The sequence below is a fragment of the Cupressus sempervirens genome, chromosome 2 (genome assembly GCF_028749045.1).
Source record: "Cupressus sempervirens isolate cs-2001-9-10 chromosome 2, ASM2874904v1, whole genome shotgun sequence".
Classification (NCBI taxonomy): Eukaryota; Viridiplantae; Streptophyta; class Pinopsida; order Cupressales; family Cupressaceae; genus Cupressus; species Cupressus sempervirens.
The window spans coordinates 142,353,857-142,371,442 of NC_143119.1; the positions used below are offsets into that span (position 1 = coordinate 142,353,857).

The 17,586-nt window shown below is 31.4% G+C and overlaps 1 protein-coding gene across 1 annotated transcript; it reads right to left on the reverse strand.

The window, feature by feature from the left end:
• Positions 1 to 7,179: 7,179 nt before the first annotated feature.
• On the reverse strand, positions 7,180 to 9,242 carry LOC149571440 (uncharacterized). Its single transcript, XM_089809166.1, has 2 exons — positions 8,578 to 9,242; positions 7,180 to 7,494 (listed from the first exon to the last, which is right to left on the reverse strand). The coding sequence occupies exons 1-2, from the start codon at positions 9,091 to 9,093 to the stop codon at positions 7,471 to 7,473; spliced, it is 540 nt and encodes a 179-aa protein (XP_089665292.1). The 5' UTR covers positions 9,094 to 9,242; the 3' UTR covers positions 7,180 to 7,470.
• Between the last annotated feature and the right edge of the window lie 8,344 nt (positions 9,243 to 17,586).

Here is a 17,586-nt window from a genome sequence, read left to right on the forward strand (position 1 = left end):
TTGTATGCAAATAGGAAAAAGAATAAATATTTTATATATATGTAGATTAATTTCTATTTTTAAAATTTACAAGTAAATGAGTACTTTATTCATTTAAAGTAAACAAGTTTTTAAGTAATATATTTTTATTTTAGAAATATATTAATCATAATGTTCATTTATTATTACTTATTTAATATACTTACTCTCAAATCTAAGACAATAGAAATGATATTTTATTAACTTTGAAATAGGGAAGTGTTAAGCAAGTTCGTTTACAAAAATACCAAAAATATATTTGGTCTTTGATCAAATTGGAGTTAATATTAGAAATATAAATATGATCATTAACAATTAAGCTAAATTCAGTTCAAAACAATAATATTATTTAAATTTAAATAATTTTTTTTGAAAAGAATTCTATTTACATCTACATATTTTGATTGAAATAACCATAATGTAAAAACAAAATATAAAATAGAAATGTTAATATATGTATGTAGAAAAAATTAGAAAGATTGCATGCATCTAAAAAAATTCTATTTACATCTAGATTTTTTTAGAATGGAAAAAAATGGATAATAGAAATATCAATTGCATGTTTGTAGAAATAAATTAGAAAAACATGTATATAGAAATTAAAAAGATTCTATATGTGTCTAATTTTTAGATTTTACTTTATTCTAAACTATTTATTGATGGATATATATTTTAAAAATATTTATGTAGTTTAAAGTTTAGATTTTAATTAATTTGTATGCAAATAGGAAAAAGAATAAATATTTTATATATATGTAGATTAATTTCTATTTTTAAAATTTACAAGTAAATGAGTACTTTATTCATTTAAAGTAAACAATTTTTTAAGTAATATATTTTTATTTTAGAAATATATTAATCATAATGTTCATTTATTATTACTTATTTAATATACTTACTCTCAAATCTAAGACAATAGAAATGATATTTTATTAACTTTGAAATAGGGAAGTGTTAAGCAAGTTTGTTTACAAAAATACCAAAAATATATTTGGTCTTTGATCAAATTGGAGTTAATATTAGAAATATAAATATGATCATTAACAATTAAGCTAAATTCAATTCAAAACAATAATATTATTTAAATTTAAATAAAATAAGCCATGTTTACTTTGAAACATCAAACAACTAATTAACTAATACAATAATTAAAATAAATGAATCTATTATGACATAGAAAAATATTTTCGAAGTATAATTTCTTTGTTTTTGAATCAATATGAGTTTTTTTTTTCTACTTGAAAAGATAAACCATCCTAATTGTCATCCTTAGTTAACCCTAACAACAACCCCTACCTTAGCCCTAGCCCCAACAATGATGTACAATCTAACTATAATCCAACATTAAACTATAATTATAGCACTAAAACATATCCCTATTGATATTCTAAACTCTAATCATAACAAAAATCTCAGCCCAAACCATAATCTAAACCAAAAATCTACACACTAATATTGGTTATAGTCCTAACCCTAAAATCTAACCCTTAACTATAATGTAAAAACAAACTCCAAAATATTGATCAAAATCCTAAACCTAACTATAGGGATAACCATGATATTAAACTCTAAATCCAGTCCCAAGGTCCTAACCATGGTGTAAACCTATAACCGAACTCTTAAAAAAATTACTAATCCTTGATCCTAATCACATTCCCAACTTTAAACTTGAACCATAAACCATAGTTGTAACCATAATCATAAACTTAAACAAAACCCTAACCCTAAAGGTACAATCATAAAATTAATCATAGCTTAGACCCTAATCCTAGCACAAACCACAATCATGACCAAATATAAATCTTCACCTTACCCCTAATCATAATTTCAATGTTAACCCTAACATTAGTTTCAATCCTACCATGATATGAACCCTAATATAGACTTCACCTTGATCCTCACCCTAATCTTAAGTCTAATTAAACCCTGACTAAAACCTAATCTAAATGATATATCTAACTATAATCCTAACTGTAATTATCATACAACCCAATGCTAACCCTCATGTATATTTAATCCCTAATCTTAACTCTAAATATTCTATAAACTCTAGAATTGACCTTGATTCTAACCATAACCCTAAAATCTAAATTGTAACCATAGCACGAAAGGTGGGGACCCCTGCTACATGGCACAATTCTGGGTCTTGGAGCCTTGCGAAAGCACTACAGAGTGAGGAAATGTCAGAAAGGTGACATGTAGTAGCATGACACAATTTTGGGCTTTAGAGCATTGCAGAAACAATGCAGCGTAAGGAGGCGCTAGAATGGAGACTCATGGAAAGAAGAGGAAAGACAGTCATGTTGCTGGCAAAAAACTATGAAAAGAGATAACATGATTTCTTTACCTCCCACAAAAAATGAAAGGTTGATCCCAAGGGGGAATTTGGTTTCCCCAAAAATGAATGATGGTCATCAATGAAGGTCTTCCTCTCGAAATAGACGACATAGATGCATCGTGAATCCTCACCAACGAAGGATTAAGTCACAACCGTCGATGTAGATTCTCCCCTCAAAAAGGATGACTGAGATGCAAGGAGGAAACTCCTCCCAATGAAGGATTAAGTCACATTCGTCGATCAAGATTGGCTTTATTTCCAATGGATGACTAAGATGTAGTGAAGAGATTCCTCCCAACAAATGAAGCAGATAGCACAAAAGGTGTGAACCCCCTCCATGTGGCACAATTTTGGGTCTCAAAGACTCATGAAAGCATTGTGGAGTGAGCAAATGTTGGAAAGGCAATGCGTGGTAGCATGATGCAATTTTGGGCTTCAGAGAATTGAAGAAACAATGTAGCATGACGATGCATCAGAATGGAGATGCATGGTAGCATCTTGTGCAATTCTAGGCTTTAGAGTGTTTCAAAGACACTAGCGTATAAAGAAACGTTAGAATGGGAATGCATGGCAACATCTTGCACTTTTGGGAAGATGGGAAGATAGCTTGCGAAGAAATAAGAGTTATCGAATCTCGCAGCATGAATTAACCTGACCAAGAAAAAATGATCCAGCGTGGTCAATGAAGAAATCGAGCCAACACAAAATGTTAGCCGCCAACTTTAGCAATGTTAACTCTCTGCAAAGAACCTATCCCATTTAAGGTCTCTCAGATCAGACATCAATGATGGGTTGAATAGGGGGAAAAAATAGCACACAATGCCCTCCTAAATGAAATTCTAAATGTAACACTAATAACCATGGTCCTACTTCTTTCCCTAACCTTATCCATGAGCGTGGGAATATACATATTATTATATAGGGCACCTTATATAATAATAAATATAATTTAAAATCCCAACCCTTACCCCCCTCCTAACTATAATTGTGACCATAAGAAAACTTCTAAATATAACCCTTCCTCTAACTCTAACCCTAACCCTAACCCTAACTATAATTGTAACCCTATCCCTACCACTAATTGTAACCCTGAATCTAACTCTACCATAATTGGACTTTAACCCTAACTATAACTGTAACCCAAAACCTAACTCTAACCTTAACCGTAACCATAACCGTAACCCAAAACCTAACCCTAATCGTAGCTAGGATTCTAATACTCTGTCTACCCCTAACTCAAACTATAGCCCTAACTATAACTCAAACTCTAACCCTAACTCATATTCTAACCCTAAACCTAACCCTAACCTTGACCCTAACCCTAACCCTAACCCTAAGCCTAACCCTTTGTCTACCCCTATCTCTAACCCTAACCCTAACCCTAACCCTACCCCTAACTCTAACCCTAAATCTAACTCTTTCTGTAAATCTAACTCTACCATAATTAGACTCTAACCCTAACCCTAACTTTAATCCTGACTGAAACCCTAACCCTAACCCTAACTCTAACCTTAACCCTGACTCAATCCCCTTACCCTAACCTTAACATTGATATAACTCTCTCTATATATAACCCTAACTCTAAATATAAACCTAACCCTAACCCTAACCCTAACCCTAAATCTAACTCTAACCCTAACTATAAGCGTAACCCTACCCCTACCCATAACTCTAACTGTAAATCTAACTCTACCATAATTGGATTTTAATTTTAACCCTAACCCTAACTCTAACCCTAACCTTGACTCAAAACTCTAACCCTAACCCTAACTCTAACATTAACCCTACTGTAAAATTAACTCTGTTGGTAACTCAAACCCTAAACCTAACCCTAATTCTAACCCTAACTCTAACTCTAGCTCTAGCTCTAACCCTAACTCTAACCATAACTCAAACTCAAACCCTAAACCTAACCCTAATCCTAACCCAAATTATAATGCTCTGTCTACCCCTAACTCAAACTATAACCCTAACCCTAACTCAAACTCTAACCCTAACTCATACTCTAACCCTAAACCTGACCCTAGCCCTAACCCTAACCCAGAACCTTACCCTAACCCTAACCCTAACCCTAACCCTATCTATAACCCTAATCCTAACCCTAACTCTAATCCTAATCTTAACCCTAATTCTAATCCTAACACTAACCTTAACCCTACCCCTAACTCTAACCATAAATCTAACTCTACCATAATTATAATCTAACCCTAACCCTAACCTTAACCCTAGCTCAAACCCTTACCCTAACTTTGTCCCTAACCATATATCTACGTATGACTATAACATTTTACATTACAATATCCCAAAAATAAAATATATATTTTTATCTAAATTAAACTCCTTATATTAAATTTAAAATAATATTTGACTCAAACCTTAACCATAACCCTAACCTTAACCATGAGCATTACTCTAACCCTAACCTTAACCATAAACATAACTCTACACCTAACTCTAACCCTAATTCTAACTCTACCATAATTGGACTCTAATCCTATCCCTAACCCTAACTATAAGCATAACTCTAACCCTAGCCTTAACCATGAGCATAGCTCTAACTCTAGATCTGACTCTACCATAATTGGACACTAACCCTAACCCTAACCTTAATTTTGATCCTAACTCAAACCCTAACCCTAACTCTAACCTTAAACTTGATTCAAACCTTAACCCTAACCCTAACCCTAGCCTTACTATAACCCTAACCCTAATCATAACCATAACCATAACTCTAACCCTAACCTTAACCATGACCATAACTCTAACCCTAACCTTAACCATAAACATAACTCTAATCTGAACCTTAACCATAACTCTAATGATAACCATAACCATAATTCTATCCTTGACCTTAACCATAGCTCAAACCCTAACCCTAACTCCAACCCTAACCCTAATGCTAACCCTAACCCTAATTCTATCCCTAAGGTTAACATTAACTGTAATGTTAACTTTGTCCCTAACCATATATCTACGTATGACTATAACATTTTACATTACACTATCCCAAAAAAAAAAAAATTATCTAAATTAAATTCCTTATATTAAATTAAAAGATATATTTGACTCAAACCCTAACCCTGACCCTATCCCCACTATAACCCTAACCATAACCATAATGATGACTCTAACCCTAACCTTAACCATGAGTATTACTCTAAACCTAACATTAACCATAAGCATAACTCTACCCCTAACTCTAACCCTAATTCTAACTCTACCATAATTGGATTCTAACCCTATCCCTAACCCTAACTATAAGCATAAGTCTAACCCTAGCCTTAACCATGAGCATAACTCTAACTTTGGCTTTGACTCTACCATAATTGGACTCTAACCTTAACCCTAACCTTAATTTTGATCCTAACTCAAACCCTAACCCTTTAAACTCTAACCTTAACCTTGACTCAAACCTTAACCCTAACCCTAACGTTAGCCTTACTATAACCCTAACACTAACCCTAATCATAACCATAACCATAACTCTAACCCTAACCTTAACCATGACCATAACATTAACCCTAACCTTAGCCATAAACATAACTCTAATCTAAACCATAACCATAACTCTAACAATAACCATAACCATAACTCTATCCCTAACCTTAACCATAGCTCAAACCCTAACCCTAACTCCAACCCTAACTCTAATGCTAACCCTAACCCTAATTCTATCCCTAAGGTTAACATTAACTATAATGGTAACTTTGTCCCTAACCATATATCTATGTATGACTATAACATTTTACATTACAATATCCCAAAAATAAAAAATATATTTTTAATCTATATTAAACTCCTTATATTAAATTTTTAAAAATATTTTGAAGCATAATTTTATAGTAACTTCATACAACTCTAATTAAAAATTAATTAACAATTTTATAGTAACCTTATCAAAATAAAAAATAAAAAGTAAATATTTTTCCTATTGCGCCGCGACTGCCACTAGCTTATATATACCTCTATATATATTACGCCGAGAGTAATCGTTCTCGAGGCGCCTATTTTTATTTTCATTAATCCCAACTTCGATTAAAATAACTTTAGGATTAAATAAAAATAGGCGCCTTGAGAACGATTACTCTCGGCGTAATATATATAGAGGTATATATAAGCTAGTGGATATAATCATGATTATCATAGCCAACATTCACAAGGTTCTCTAACACCTCGTGATTGGATTTAGTAAGCTTGACCTTTTCTTTTATTACATCAAAACCCACAACAAAATTGCTCCTGATTAACTAGATACAATAAAGTACCTCACATAACTTTGACCAATACTTCCATAAGAAATTGAAATTCAACCTCCAAAAGGAGAGAGATAATGATAAGGGGTTTGTTATAAATTACGCACCAATTCATGATGGCTATAACCTTTTTTAATGTTCTAGTAAGCATAACGGTTGTGTTTTTTTCACCATTATTTACTAGACATACACCTCGTATTTCTTAGCAACTTGTTTATATCATTCTTGTTTTAGAAATTTTATACAAATATTGCACCATCCATATTTTAAGATTCTATGATTTAAAAAAAACCCACGTCTCAAGAACAAGAATATGAAAACATGTTTTTAGTATTCTTAGTAAATTCTGTAATTGTATTACGATCTCCTTTAATTTTTCCTCCGAACTCTAATTCCAAGAACACCATGCATTCATCTATTAAAATGATCCATCATTTTTAAAGAATAGTTCATATGAATTTGATAATTTTAAATATAGGTTGATAAATTTATTAGAAACTAATCTACTTTGATATAAACATTATAGAAAAGAAAACAAGTTTATCAACATACATTCTTGGAAGCCAAAGATTAATGAATCGCAACATCACTATTTTACTATACTGAATAAAACTGATTTTTACAAATGAAGAAAAATAATGGCAGTCGAGAAAAGAAGCTGCGAAGGAAGAAGAACTTAATTAATGGCTTTAAGAAGATATATGCATAATGAGCAGAGCACCAGTAGAGTCACGGCAATCGACAGATATATCACCCTCTTTCTTCTGTTATGTGACGGGAGCCGGCAAAACGACACAGAACAGCAGATAAAAACCTTAACAGAGTAAATATTTACAGAAGATTTTGGCATTAAATCCTTCATTATCGCACCATAGTGGCGTTCGCCTGAGCAAAATTTAGACGATTGTAAGTATCAATTCATCGCTAGTAAGCAAAATCAAAAGAATTACTGAAAAAAAATTCAAATTTTTTTTTGGATGAAGCAGTTCTATATAACAAATTAGGAAATTTCGGAAAAAAACTTAGTGTGCTAAAATTTAGATTTCTATTCCGTGAAACATCTAATGAAAGGAAGCAAAATTGAACGAGTTTCAGGAAAAAAATGTTATTTTTTTTTATTGAATATAGCAGAATTCTAAATTTTGGAAAAATCTTTACACAGACAGTTAGTCACTCCATCCGCAATAAGAAAAATTGAAAGAACTTACGAAAAACAAACAAGCAATTCAACATACGAGTTCACTAAATATTTTTCTTGAAGATTTTTAGATTATTATCCTTGTAAATATTAAGACACAAAGCCTTCGCAAGGACTGTGGAAACATAATATCTCTCAGACATCACTAAATTTCAGAAAGAATTTAATGCTTAAAGCTATATCTTTAAGCAGACAAATAGTAGTATAAGTTGAATCTTTACACCAAAAAAATAGTGCTATACGTTGGATCTTTACACAGACAATTAGTATTATAATCCATCCGCATCAAGCAAAATTGAAAGAATTTCGCAAGAAAAGAGCCAGCAAAGTTGAAAGAATTTCGGAAGAAACGCAAACATTTAATGAAGAATTAGTGCTCAAAGCTGTTGGACCTTTACACAGACAATTAATCTTATATTTCATCCGCACCAAGCAAAATTGAAAGAATTTCGCAAGGAAAGAGCCAGCAAAATTTTAAAAATCTCGCAAGGGAAGCAAACATTTAAGGAATCATGAAGCAAATTCAATATTATTAGAAAACTTAAGAAGACAATTTAGTACTCAAAGCTGTTGAATATTTACACAGACAATTAATATTATAATCCATCCGCATCAAACAAAATTGAGAGAATTCCGCCAGCAAAGCGCCAGCAAAATTGAAAGAATCTCGCAAGAAAAGCCAACATTTAATGAATCATGAAGCAAAGTCGATCAACACTAGTAAATTTAAGAACACAATTTAGTGCTCAAAGCTGGATCGACTCATGTACCTGCGGAGAAGGCTGAAAGCGGTTGGGTCTTGGGGAGCGCGGAGGGAACTCAGGCAAGAGATTCCCAAAATTATCGTACATAATGACGCCAGAGAATTCCGGAGGCTGACAGCGTTCTCCCATGAGAATACCTTTCTGCCAGAGAAACCCTCCCTCTTCCTTCACCGCACGGTCATACGGCTTCTTCTCGCATTTCTCGTTCCTCTCCCCTTTTCTCACAAGCAAGACCTTGCTGCTGCTTATAGTATCAATAATGGCGCGGGCCGGGGATCGGGGCGGCAATTTGAAATTTCCAGACCTACGAGGCGGCAAATCCATAGGACCGTCGGCGTCGGCGTAGGGTTTCTTTGATTTCCCTTCCTTGCGGGAGTTCTTAGCGCAGAGTGCCGCCACCACGGTCACCACGGCGAGCACGCCTGCTATGAGAGCTATAAAAGCGGTGGCGCTGGAGAAGTGAGACCCTGGGATTCGAACCCCCGACCTTCCAAAGCTCGCGACTGTAATCCACCTCGCCATGGGATTCGATCCCTTGACCCTAGAGAGGAAAACGTTTAGTGTGTTGATTCTGAAGCTCTTGTGTGAGCAATGGACAAATTTGTGCGGAAAAGATGGGGTATATATAGGGTTTGAAATGGTAAATTATTGAGTTTGGCCAAGTCCGAGATGAATCCTTCTCTCCGAGTTGACATATTTTTATGAATTGTTTTTCTCTGGTCGTCCAAAAGTTGATCAACGGTATGAGCTGGCCTCTGTTGTAGGTGTCTATCTTTCTGAAATGTTCCAATCAATAGCTCTGTCGGTCCCGCGTGTTTCGATGGCGTAAAAGTTCAAATTATTTTTTTCATTTTTTAATTTAAGTATTAAATGTTTGGGTTGGAGCATCACTTATCATGTTTTTAGGTTTTCCACGTTTGTATTTTTCTATTTTATTTTTATTTTTATGAGCGGATGTCACGAAGTCCACATTTTGGGTGATTGGGGTATTCTATGGAATCTAATCTTTCTACATGGTACATTAAATATTTTCGTCCACAATTTCTAAGGTTTGTCTGATTCAATGGTCACATTTGCTAATATGTGGTAAAATTTTAAGGTAGGTCATATGTTAAGTACATATACTTGTTGGAGTTAATGTTCCAACAGTAGTCAATAATAATTGTTGCACATGTGGAAATTAGGTCATACGTTAAGTACATATATTTGAGACATGTCTCTATTGTAGAGACTTTCTAAGTAAGTTTTTATCCTTTTAATCTTTGGCCCGAAATATATTGATTAGGTGTCATTCTTCTGGAGACTATGTAAAACTTGTTGTCCTTTAGCATTTCGGCCCAAAATAGGATTTATACCGTTGATTTACGATCATCTAATAGTTATTAAAACGAGTTACTATTTTTTAGATGATATAAAATATGGTTTCTAGGTATTTTTACTTTTGGTCATGAGTTTCTTCAATAATTAAAGATTTGTTAGGGTTTTACAAAATTTTCATATGACTAAAAAAAATTCTCCAATGAAATTTTTTTTTTTACTAGTTTGAAATTTTTTTTCCCATAGAAATTAATTTATTCCCCCTAAAAATATGTTAAAATTTATCAAGATTTTATACTTTTTTTTTCCAAAGGGGGGTTTCTTAAAGTTATCCGTGTTGATGAAGATATCCCTTGGAACTTTGTGGATACCTAAAACGAGGGTAAAGTCATTCTGCATAATCATAAGGTTGATCTTTCTATGGAGCTGATTGCTAAAGTCATTGGTATGCCAAATGGAGGTAAGAAGTTTTTTAAAGATATTAAATATGCCAAATAAGTTGTAAAATTATTTCCAAAGAATGCTAAAGAAAGATCTAAGGTGGTAAAGAAGAATGTTAGCTTTTTTTGAGATCACCCAGATCAAGAAAAAATGGAGAATTTTTATGAAGGCTATTGTGGAATACATAACTTTAGATGAAAGATTTGCTAGGGTTAGAAATTACCACAAGTTGTGTTTTTAAATTGTTTTAGACATTATAAGTGTATTTCATTTCCCTACTACTTGCAAAACTCTTTGGTTAATGGTTTAACCAAGTATTGCAATAATCTAGTCAACCATGTTTGTCATGAGGGTCTTATGAAATTAGTTTTGAAGTATTTTGAAAAGCACTAAGTGGATAAGAATCTTGGGTTGAAAGACCATGCTAAAAAAATGGAAGTTATTCATTAGAAGAGGAAATGTGGTCAAGGAAAGAAGTCCTAAGGAAAAAAAGAATAAGGAGGCATCCGAGGATTCTTCAAACAAGACTTCTTTGGATTCTAAAGATAGTAAGGGAATTTTTTTTTAAAAAGTAAGGATTATAATTCTAAGGAGAGCAACAATTGTTATGCAAGTGAGGATTCTATGTACTCAGAAGAGGACGAAGAATCAGAGGAAGAGGTTAGTGAGGAAGAGGGGGAATCCAAGGAAGATGAAGTTGATGATAGTGAGGAAAATACATAGGAGACTAAAGAGGAGAATGAGGCTTTGGAGGAGGGGATTCTGCCAAAGAGGATGTCATTCATAACACAAAGACCAATGATAAGACTAAACATGAACACGAGGTAGTGGCTATCCTTAATGAAATTGGAGAAAATTGGGTTGTGGAGGAAACCATGAATATAGATAGTACTAATACAATGGACATGACCCTAAATCATGGAAGTGGGGAAGACCCTAATCCTCTTAATGAACCTATTTGTCATGATGATATTAACAAAAAGAGGAGATCTTTTCTCACAAGGAGACCATAGGAGACAGAGGGAACATCATGAACAATGAAGGGATTAATGTCAATCTAGAGGGCCCAATGAACATATTGCAAACTATATGTAATCACTCTTTTAAATTTGATAAATGGATGGTTGAGGAAAGAACCTCAATGAGGCTATGCAAGATTTGCACAATTTTTTTGAAGAAATCCAAAAAGGAAATAACAACAAGGTCCATGCCAATAGTGCTGATAATAATTTCAATGCAATATTGGAGGTTCACATGCATCGAACACATGAACAAATGGAAAAGAATGAAGCTCTTCTTAGGAACGTTTTGCTCTAAAACTTTAAAAGTTTGCATGAAGTGCTTGAAAGGTACAAGGCAAGGGAGGTTATCCATGTGGATATGGAAGCTTCTTATTCAAGTATGGGTAATAATGGTCTTGGTAATAGAACACAATCTAAAACGAAGATGGAAGTTGAACTTGATAAAAAGGATAAGCCCAAGGTGAAATCTGAGTTTAGTGAGTCTCTATAGAGGCTTGAGGATCTTGGAGAAGGAGACTAAGTCTCTAGTCCTAACACAAATAGTTTAGTTTGGTCCTTCCTGGTCCTATGTTGGTAGACTTTTTTGGTTTTCTTTTTTCATTTTTGCTCTTGTCTTTGTGTAGTGCTTAGTGGGTCATTTTTTTTGCTTTGCCATGTTTCGTGTTACCTACTTTGGGGGCAACAATTGTATTTGGTGATTATGTTGAAAATCTATTTATTTTGAGATTGTAAAGAGTTTTGGGTCCCTTCAAAACCTATTTTTACCATTAATCAAAAACTTATAATTTTGAGATTAAAATAAGTCAAACAAATTTGACATAGAAACTGGTATAGATATAGTAAAAAAATCTATCCAAAGAAATGTTGATAGATATGCATTATAAAATGATTAAAATTTACTACATCTAAAAATATTTATATATTCGTGTATTCCATTTATTTATTTTGCACTCACTTAAGTTTTTTATTTTAATTTCTAAAAAATGATTATTTATATCTATAAAGTTTATAATTTTAGCAAATTTATAATGGAATTTTTATTAAATTATTTTTAAAATTATTTTTATTAATAGTAAATAATATATTTTTGACATGTAAATGGTTGTCAAATTTAATCTAAAAAGATAAATGTTAACAATAACACACTCACACCATCTCACACCACCCTTTTTGCCATTGTAGAATGTGTAATAGTATAGATATCTTAAATAAATCTATCTAAAGAAATGCTGATAGACATTTGTGCTACAAAATAATTATAATTTAATTTAGTACATCTAAAATTATTTAATTTCTTTTATCTCTATTTATTTAATTTTCTACTAACTTAAATTTTTTATTTTAATTTCTAAAAAATGATGATTTATATCTCCAAATATTATAATTTAAATGAATATTTTATATGGTATTTGTTAAATTATTCTAGAAAGTATATTCTATTTATAATGAGATTTAAAATTTTGACATGTAGATGGTTGTCAAATTTAATATAGAAGAATAAAAGTTAACATTAACACGCTCACATCATCCTACTCCCCCCATTCTGCCATTGTAGAATGCCTATTGACATTAATTAGCATTAATAAGTTTTATTCTAGATCCAAAGTTATGTCTATTTAATTATTTTCATTGTTTGAGATCTATATTGTGATAAAGAAATTAAAATTAGAAATTAATAAAGAATTACTCACTCAAATTAATATTATTTTAAATAACATATTTAAAAAAAAAAGTAAAGATATTGAGTAGTATCAATCATATATATAAATTATAATTTTGAACTAAAATAAATTAAATAATAATATTGGCATAGAAATGGAGTTCACCTTTAATTCAAACTTATGTCTTTGATACACATCATTTTAATTGTTTGAGATATTGTGACAAGATGAAAATTATAAATTAATTGAATTAGTCATTAAGAATTAAAAATAGAGTTGATGATGCAAGAGTATGTGATTTAGTGCCTTACATGTAGAATAAAATATTATTGAGAAGATTTTATAAAAAAAATCTTTTTTAAGATTTTGTGTAATAAACAACATTTTTGAATTAGTCTTAAGGTCTATGATTGTTTGATATGGCTACACCTATATTTTGGAACATTGTAGCATTTGTAGTAGTTGAATTCTAAAAGGATTTATTTCAAGTCATTGTTGTGCATGTTGTTATTAAAACTTCTCGAGATCATAATTTTTTATATGAATTTGAAACAATATTTACTTATTGTAATTTTGGAAGGAATGTGAATATATGATAAAAATTTACATAGAAATATTTTTCACTTTTTATTTGAAAATTGATCTCATATATTTCTCTATATTGTCTCCCTAGCTTTTAATTGTTTTTAACACATTTTATATAGGAGAAAGGACCATCTACACAAAATTGTTGGCATCTTTAAGTTATCTTGAGATGGAAGAAGTAATTATTATTATTACATCTCTTATCGCCCTTTTTATTTGGCATATTGCATCAATCTTTTTTGAAAAAAATAGTTTGAAACAACCCCAACTCTATAAATTTTCTCCTTAACCTTTGTTTGTTGTCCTTGTAATTGGTAGCCTAGCAAATTTCAGTATGATAGGTTGGGTGGTGTCCAAATGGAATTTGATAAATATGATGATTATAAGAATAATCACATAGTCTACCATAATTTTAAAGAATGGGAAATTACTCCATTCATTGAATATATGTTTGATTATGATGAGAACCTCTCACACTAATTCATTCCATTTTAGGAGGAGGAGAGGGTCACTATGGGTGGCATTTTCCCTTAGATCAATGAAGAAGTCATAGTACAATCCACAGGCCTATCTATTGACTAAGGATACCAAAATATCTAAATTTAATATTTAGCACATTGATTCTAATGTTGAAATAATTGAAGAAACTAGTACACCCTATCACTCTACCAAACTTGATATTAAACCCCAATGGAATAGAAAGAACCTAAAATATGTCTCCTTAGAGGAGGATAAAATCAGCGAGTCTAAACTATATGAGGAGAAGATCCCTAGAAAGAAAAACTAGTTGATCAAAAGTATCTCATCTCATGTCTCGAAGAGCCCAAAGATTGAATCTCTAGAACTCATGTAGAAAACTAAGGTAGGTAGTAAAGTTAACTCCTTATTTGATGTAACCTCCCCTATCAAACAAAAGGATATAACTACTTTTGGAGAAGAATAGTATGGGTGAAAAAACCAAAAAGAATTAGGGTTGTGTGGAGGGAAGCATGCATAAAATCAAGAATAATATATTAGAATCTTGGAAAACAAGAACTCAAAGTTGTCAAAGTCTAGTCTAAATGTGATGCATTATTTAGCCACCACCCTTTGTCTTTTGTAGGAAGAAATGATTAGATTGAAGGACTCAAAGAATGGAAAATTTAAGGAGCTTTTCAAGTTCCTCATGAATGATTGGGCTCAGATGGTGCTATCAAAGTCGTGTGCTAAAAAAAAGGCTTAAGTTTCTTTGGTCTTTGTTTTTTTTGGTGGATTTTTCGGTGATATCCATGGAAACCATGGTCTATTCTAGTTTTTTTATTATGATAGGCAAATAATAGTTTTATTAAAAAATTACTTGTATGACCTTGTAAGGTCTCTAAGTAAGACTTTTTGTAACTGCTATATAATGGTTATAAATTATATGTTATTTTAATAGTAAGTTTATATATGACATGCTTAGTTAATCTAAAGATGTTAGTTATAGAGTGTATGTCTATAACAATAAAATAGTTTATGTTTTATACTAACTCACTTAAGTGTTGTCTAGTTTTTACAAGTGCTTTTAGTGTGCTAAAAATGGTAATTTTCCTTATAACCCCCTTTAGGAATTGTAAATAAGGGACAACACCCATATTTTTGTTGCTTCTAGTATAAAAAACATTTTTTACTTTCAAAAAATTATAAATTATATTAATAGAAAGATGTGGATCCTATAGTGAAAACTTCATGGTTGAATGGATATTATGTTTGAGGATGCTTCCTATATTGGTTTGGGATTTTTACTTTTATTCATATGTGGACAAATTTTATTCAAGGACATGGATATTTCTTATTGCATCACCCCCTTACACTTAGTGTCTCTCAAGTTTGTGGAGGATAGTTCCCATGGAGGATGGTGATTCGTGGCTATGAAGGATTTTGTCCCAGCCTTGTTGTGGGTCTTCTTCTCTATGCATAGTTTCTATGCATTTTCATATATTATTGGTTTGGTCTAGGTGGACAAAGATCTCTTTGACCCCATCTCATTCTTCCTCCTTCCCAAGGGTGAGTGACCTCTTTCTTTTGGGAAGGTTTTCATCTTAGGAATCCCACTAGTGGGGACTAATTTGATCATGTATTTATGGAAGCCTATGGTGTTTTCTTTTATTGGTGGCTCTTATATGCTTTGAATTGAAAAATATGGAAGCCAAAAAATTTATTCATTCTCCTTTTTGTTGATTGAGAATGGTATTGGTGCCTACTCTTTGTTTTGGGGTTAGTTGTAACATTTTTGTGTTGTTTATGTAATGACCAGTGATGTAGTTGATTGTGGTATTAAAAGAAGGATGTGAGAGGCCATTTCCTTTTCTCTTTCTATTACATGTTGTATGGATAGTAGTTATATGAGCTCTTTTAATGTTCCTTTCTCAGTGGGAAGATGGTGCATACCATGTCGATCTTCAATAAGAAGTTGAATGCTCAACTTGGTGAGTCATTTTGGTCAATAGTGTTAGGATTAATGAGATACAAATAATAATTTCATATAATTATAACCAATATTAGGAAATAATAAATCGTATAAAAGAGAACACAAGAGACAAAGATTTAATGTGGTTATATCCAATCCCTAGGCTACATCCACCAAACAACAACTCCAATATTCTTATTATCCAGTGATTACAACTTGATTAAAATTCATAAATCCCTTACAACTTAATACTATCCCAATAAAAAAAATATTGTAAAAGAATATTGTATGGATTTTTTTTGTAAAAGAATATTGTGAATTTTAGAAGGTAAATGAACTACATTTGATTAAGATATTTCATCAAATTATTTGTGAGAGAATTTAGAAGCACAATATGTAAACTTGTTTTAGAAACATGTATACATGTGCATGATAAATGTAGGTGCATTATTTTTTGAAAAAAATCATATCCAAAATTATTTATAATTCATTAATAAACGGAGAAAAAGAGAAAAATATTTATAGGAATAAAAGACAATCTAATGTTTTTTTGCAACTATAAGATCATTGCAATTTACCATTGGCAAAAAAGAGATGTAAGAATAAATTAGATTAAATTGATTAGGAATGATAAAGATGAAAATAAAAAAAGAAGGTTTTAATTGGGGATATTGGGGACTATACATGAACATATGAATAAAATTGAGGAAGTAAAGAAATTAAATGGAAAGCCAATTTATTGTTAGAGTTGTCTTTTTCAAAGATGAAATCTTAGACTTATAGACTAGAGAGAGAGAGAGAGAGAGAGAGAGAGAGAGAGAGAAATGTGTGTGTGCGTGCAGGCACACACACAACCACCAACATAAGTTTATACATTTTCAATTAAAAGATCTTAAATTCATTTTAAATATAGACTAGATTAGTTTTTCATAAATTTAAAATTTATATCTAATAGCTACACTTATTTTCAACATGTTTGAGAGGAAAAAAGTTTTTTTTTGAATTAATAGAAGTCAGTGATATAGTTTTGAATTATATATGATTTTGTAAAATTTTATTAGAACATTGCATCATCAATTTTTTAATATATAATTTAAATGATCTCATAGTTTTGGTAAATTAGAATATGCAACTCTAGCATTTTCATCAATTTTTTTAGTTCACATGATTATAAATATTTTGAGAATTTACATCAAAGTTTTTGAGCTTGTTCTTTAGTACAATTTATACAAGCATATAATAAATAATGATGTTTGGAAAAGTTATCAAGATTTCTATTAATAGAACAAACATTGTTAATTCAACTCTTTATGATTGTTACATATTTTTTAATTAATGAACAAGATACAAATAAATAACAAAAAAATGAAGCATATTGTTATGATTCCAAGTAATGTTTCAAACACATACACAAGATATTATTAATCAATATCTCTCTTGTGACGAAAATGCTCTTAAATACAAGTTCCACACACATACCCCTCATGATCTTTAATGCACATGTTGATGGATGATAGTCACATTTCTTAAATATTTAATAAAATTAGACATTTCATTTTCA

Excerpts from the sequence above, each read along its gene's own strand:
- LOC149571440 (XM_089809166.1), bottom strand. The coding sequence starts at position 9,093 with ATGGCGAGGTGGATTACAGTCGCGAGCTTTGGAAGGTCGGGGGTTCGA. Across the intron at positions 7,495-8,577 it reads GCTTTCAGCCTTCTCCGCAG|GCGAACGCCACTATGGTGCG; the intron begins GTACATGAGTCG and ends AATTTTGCTCAG.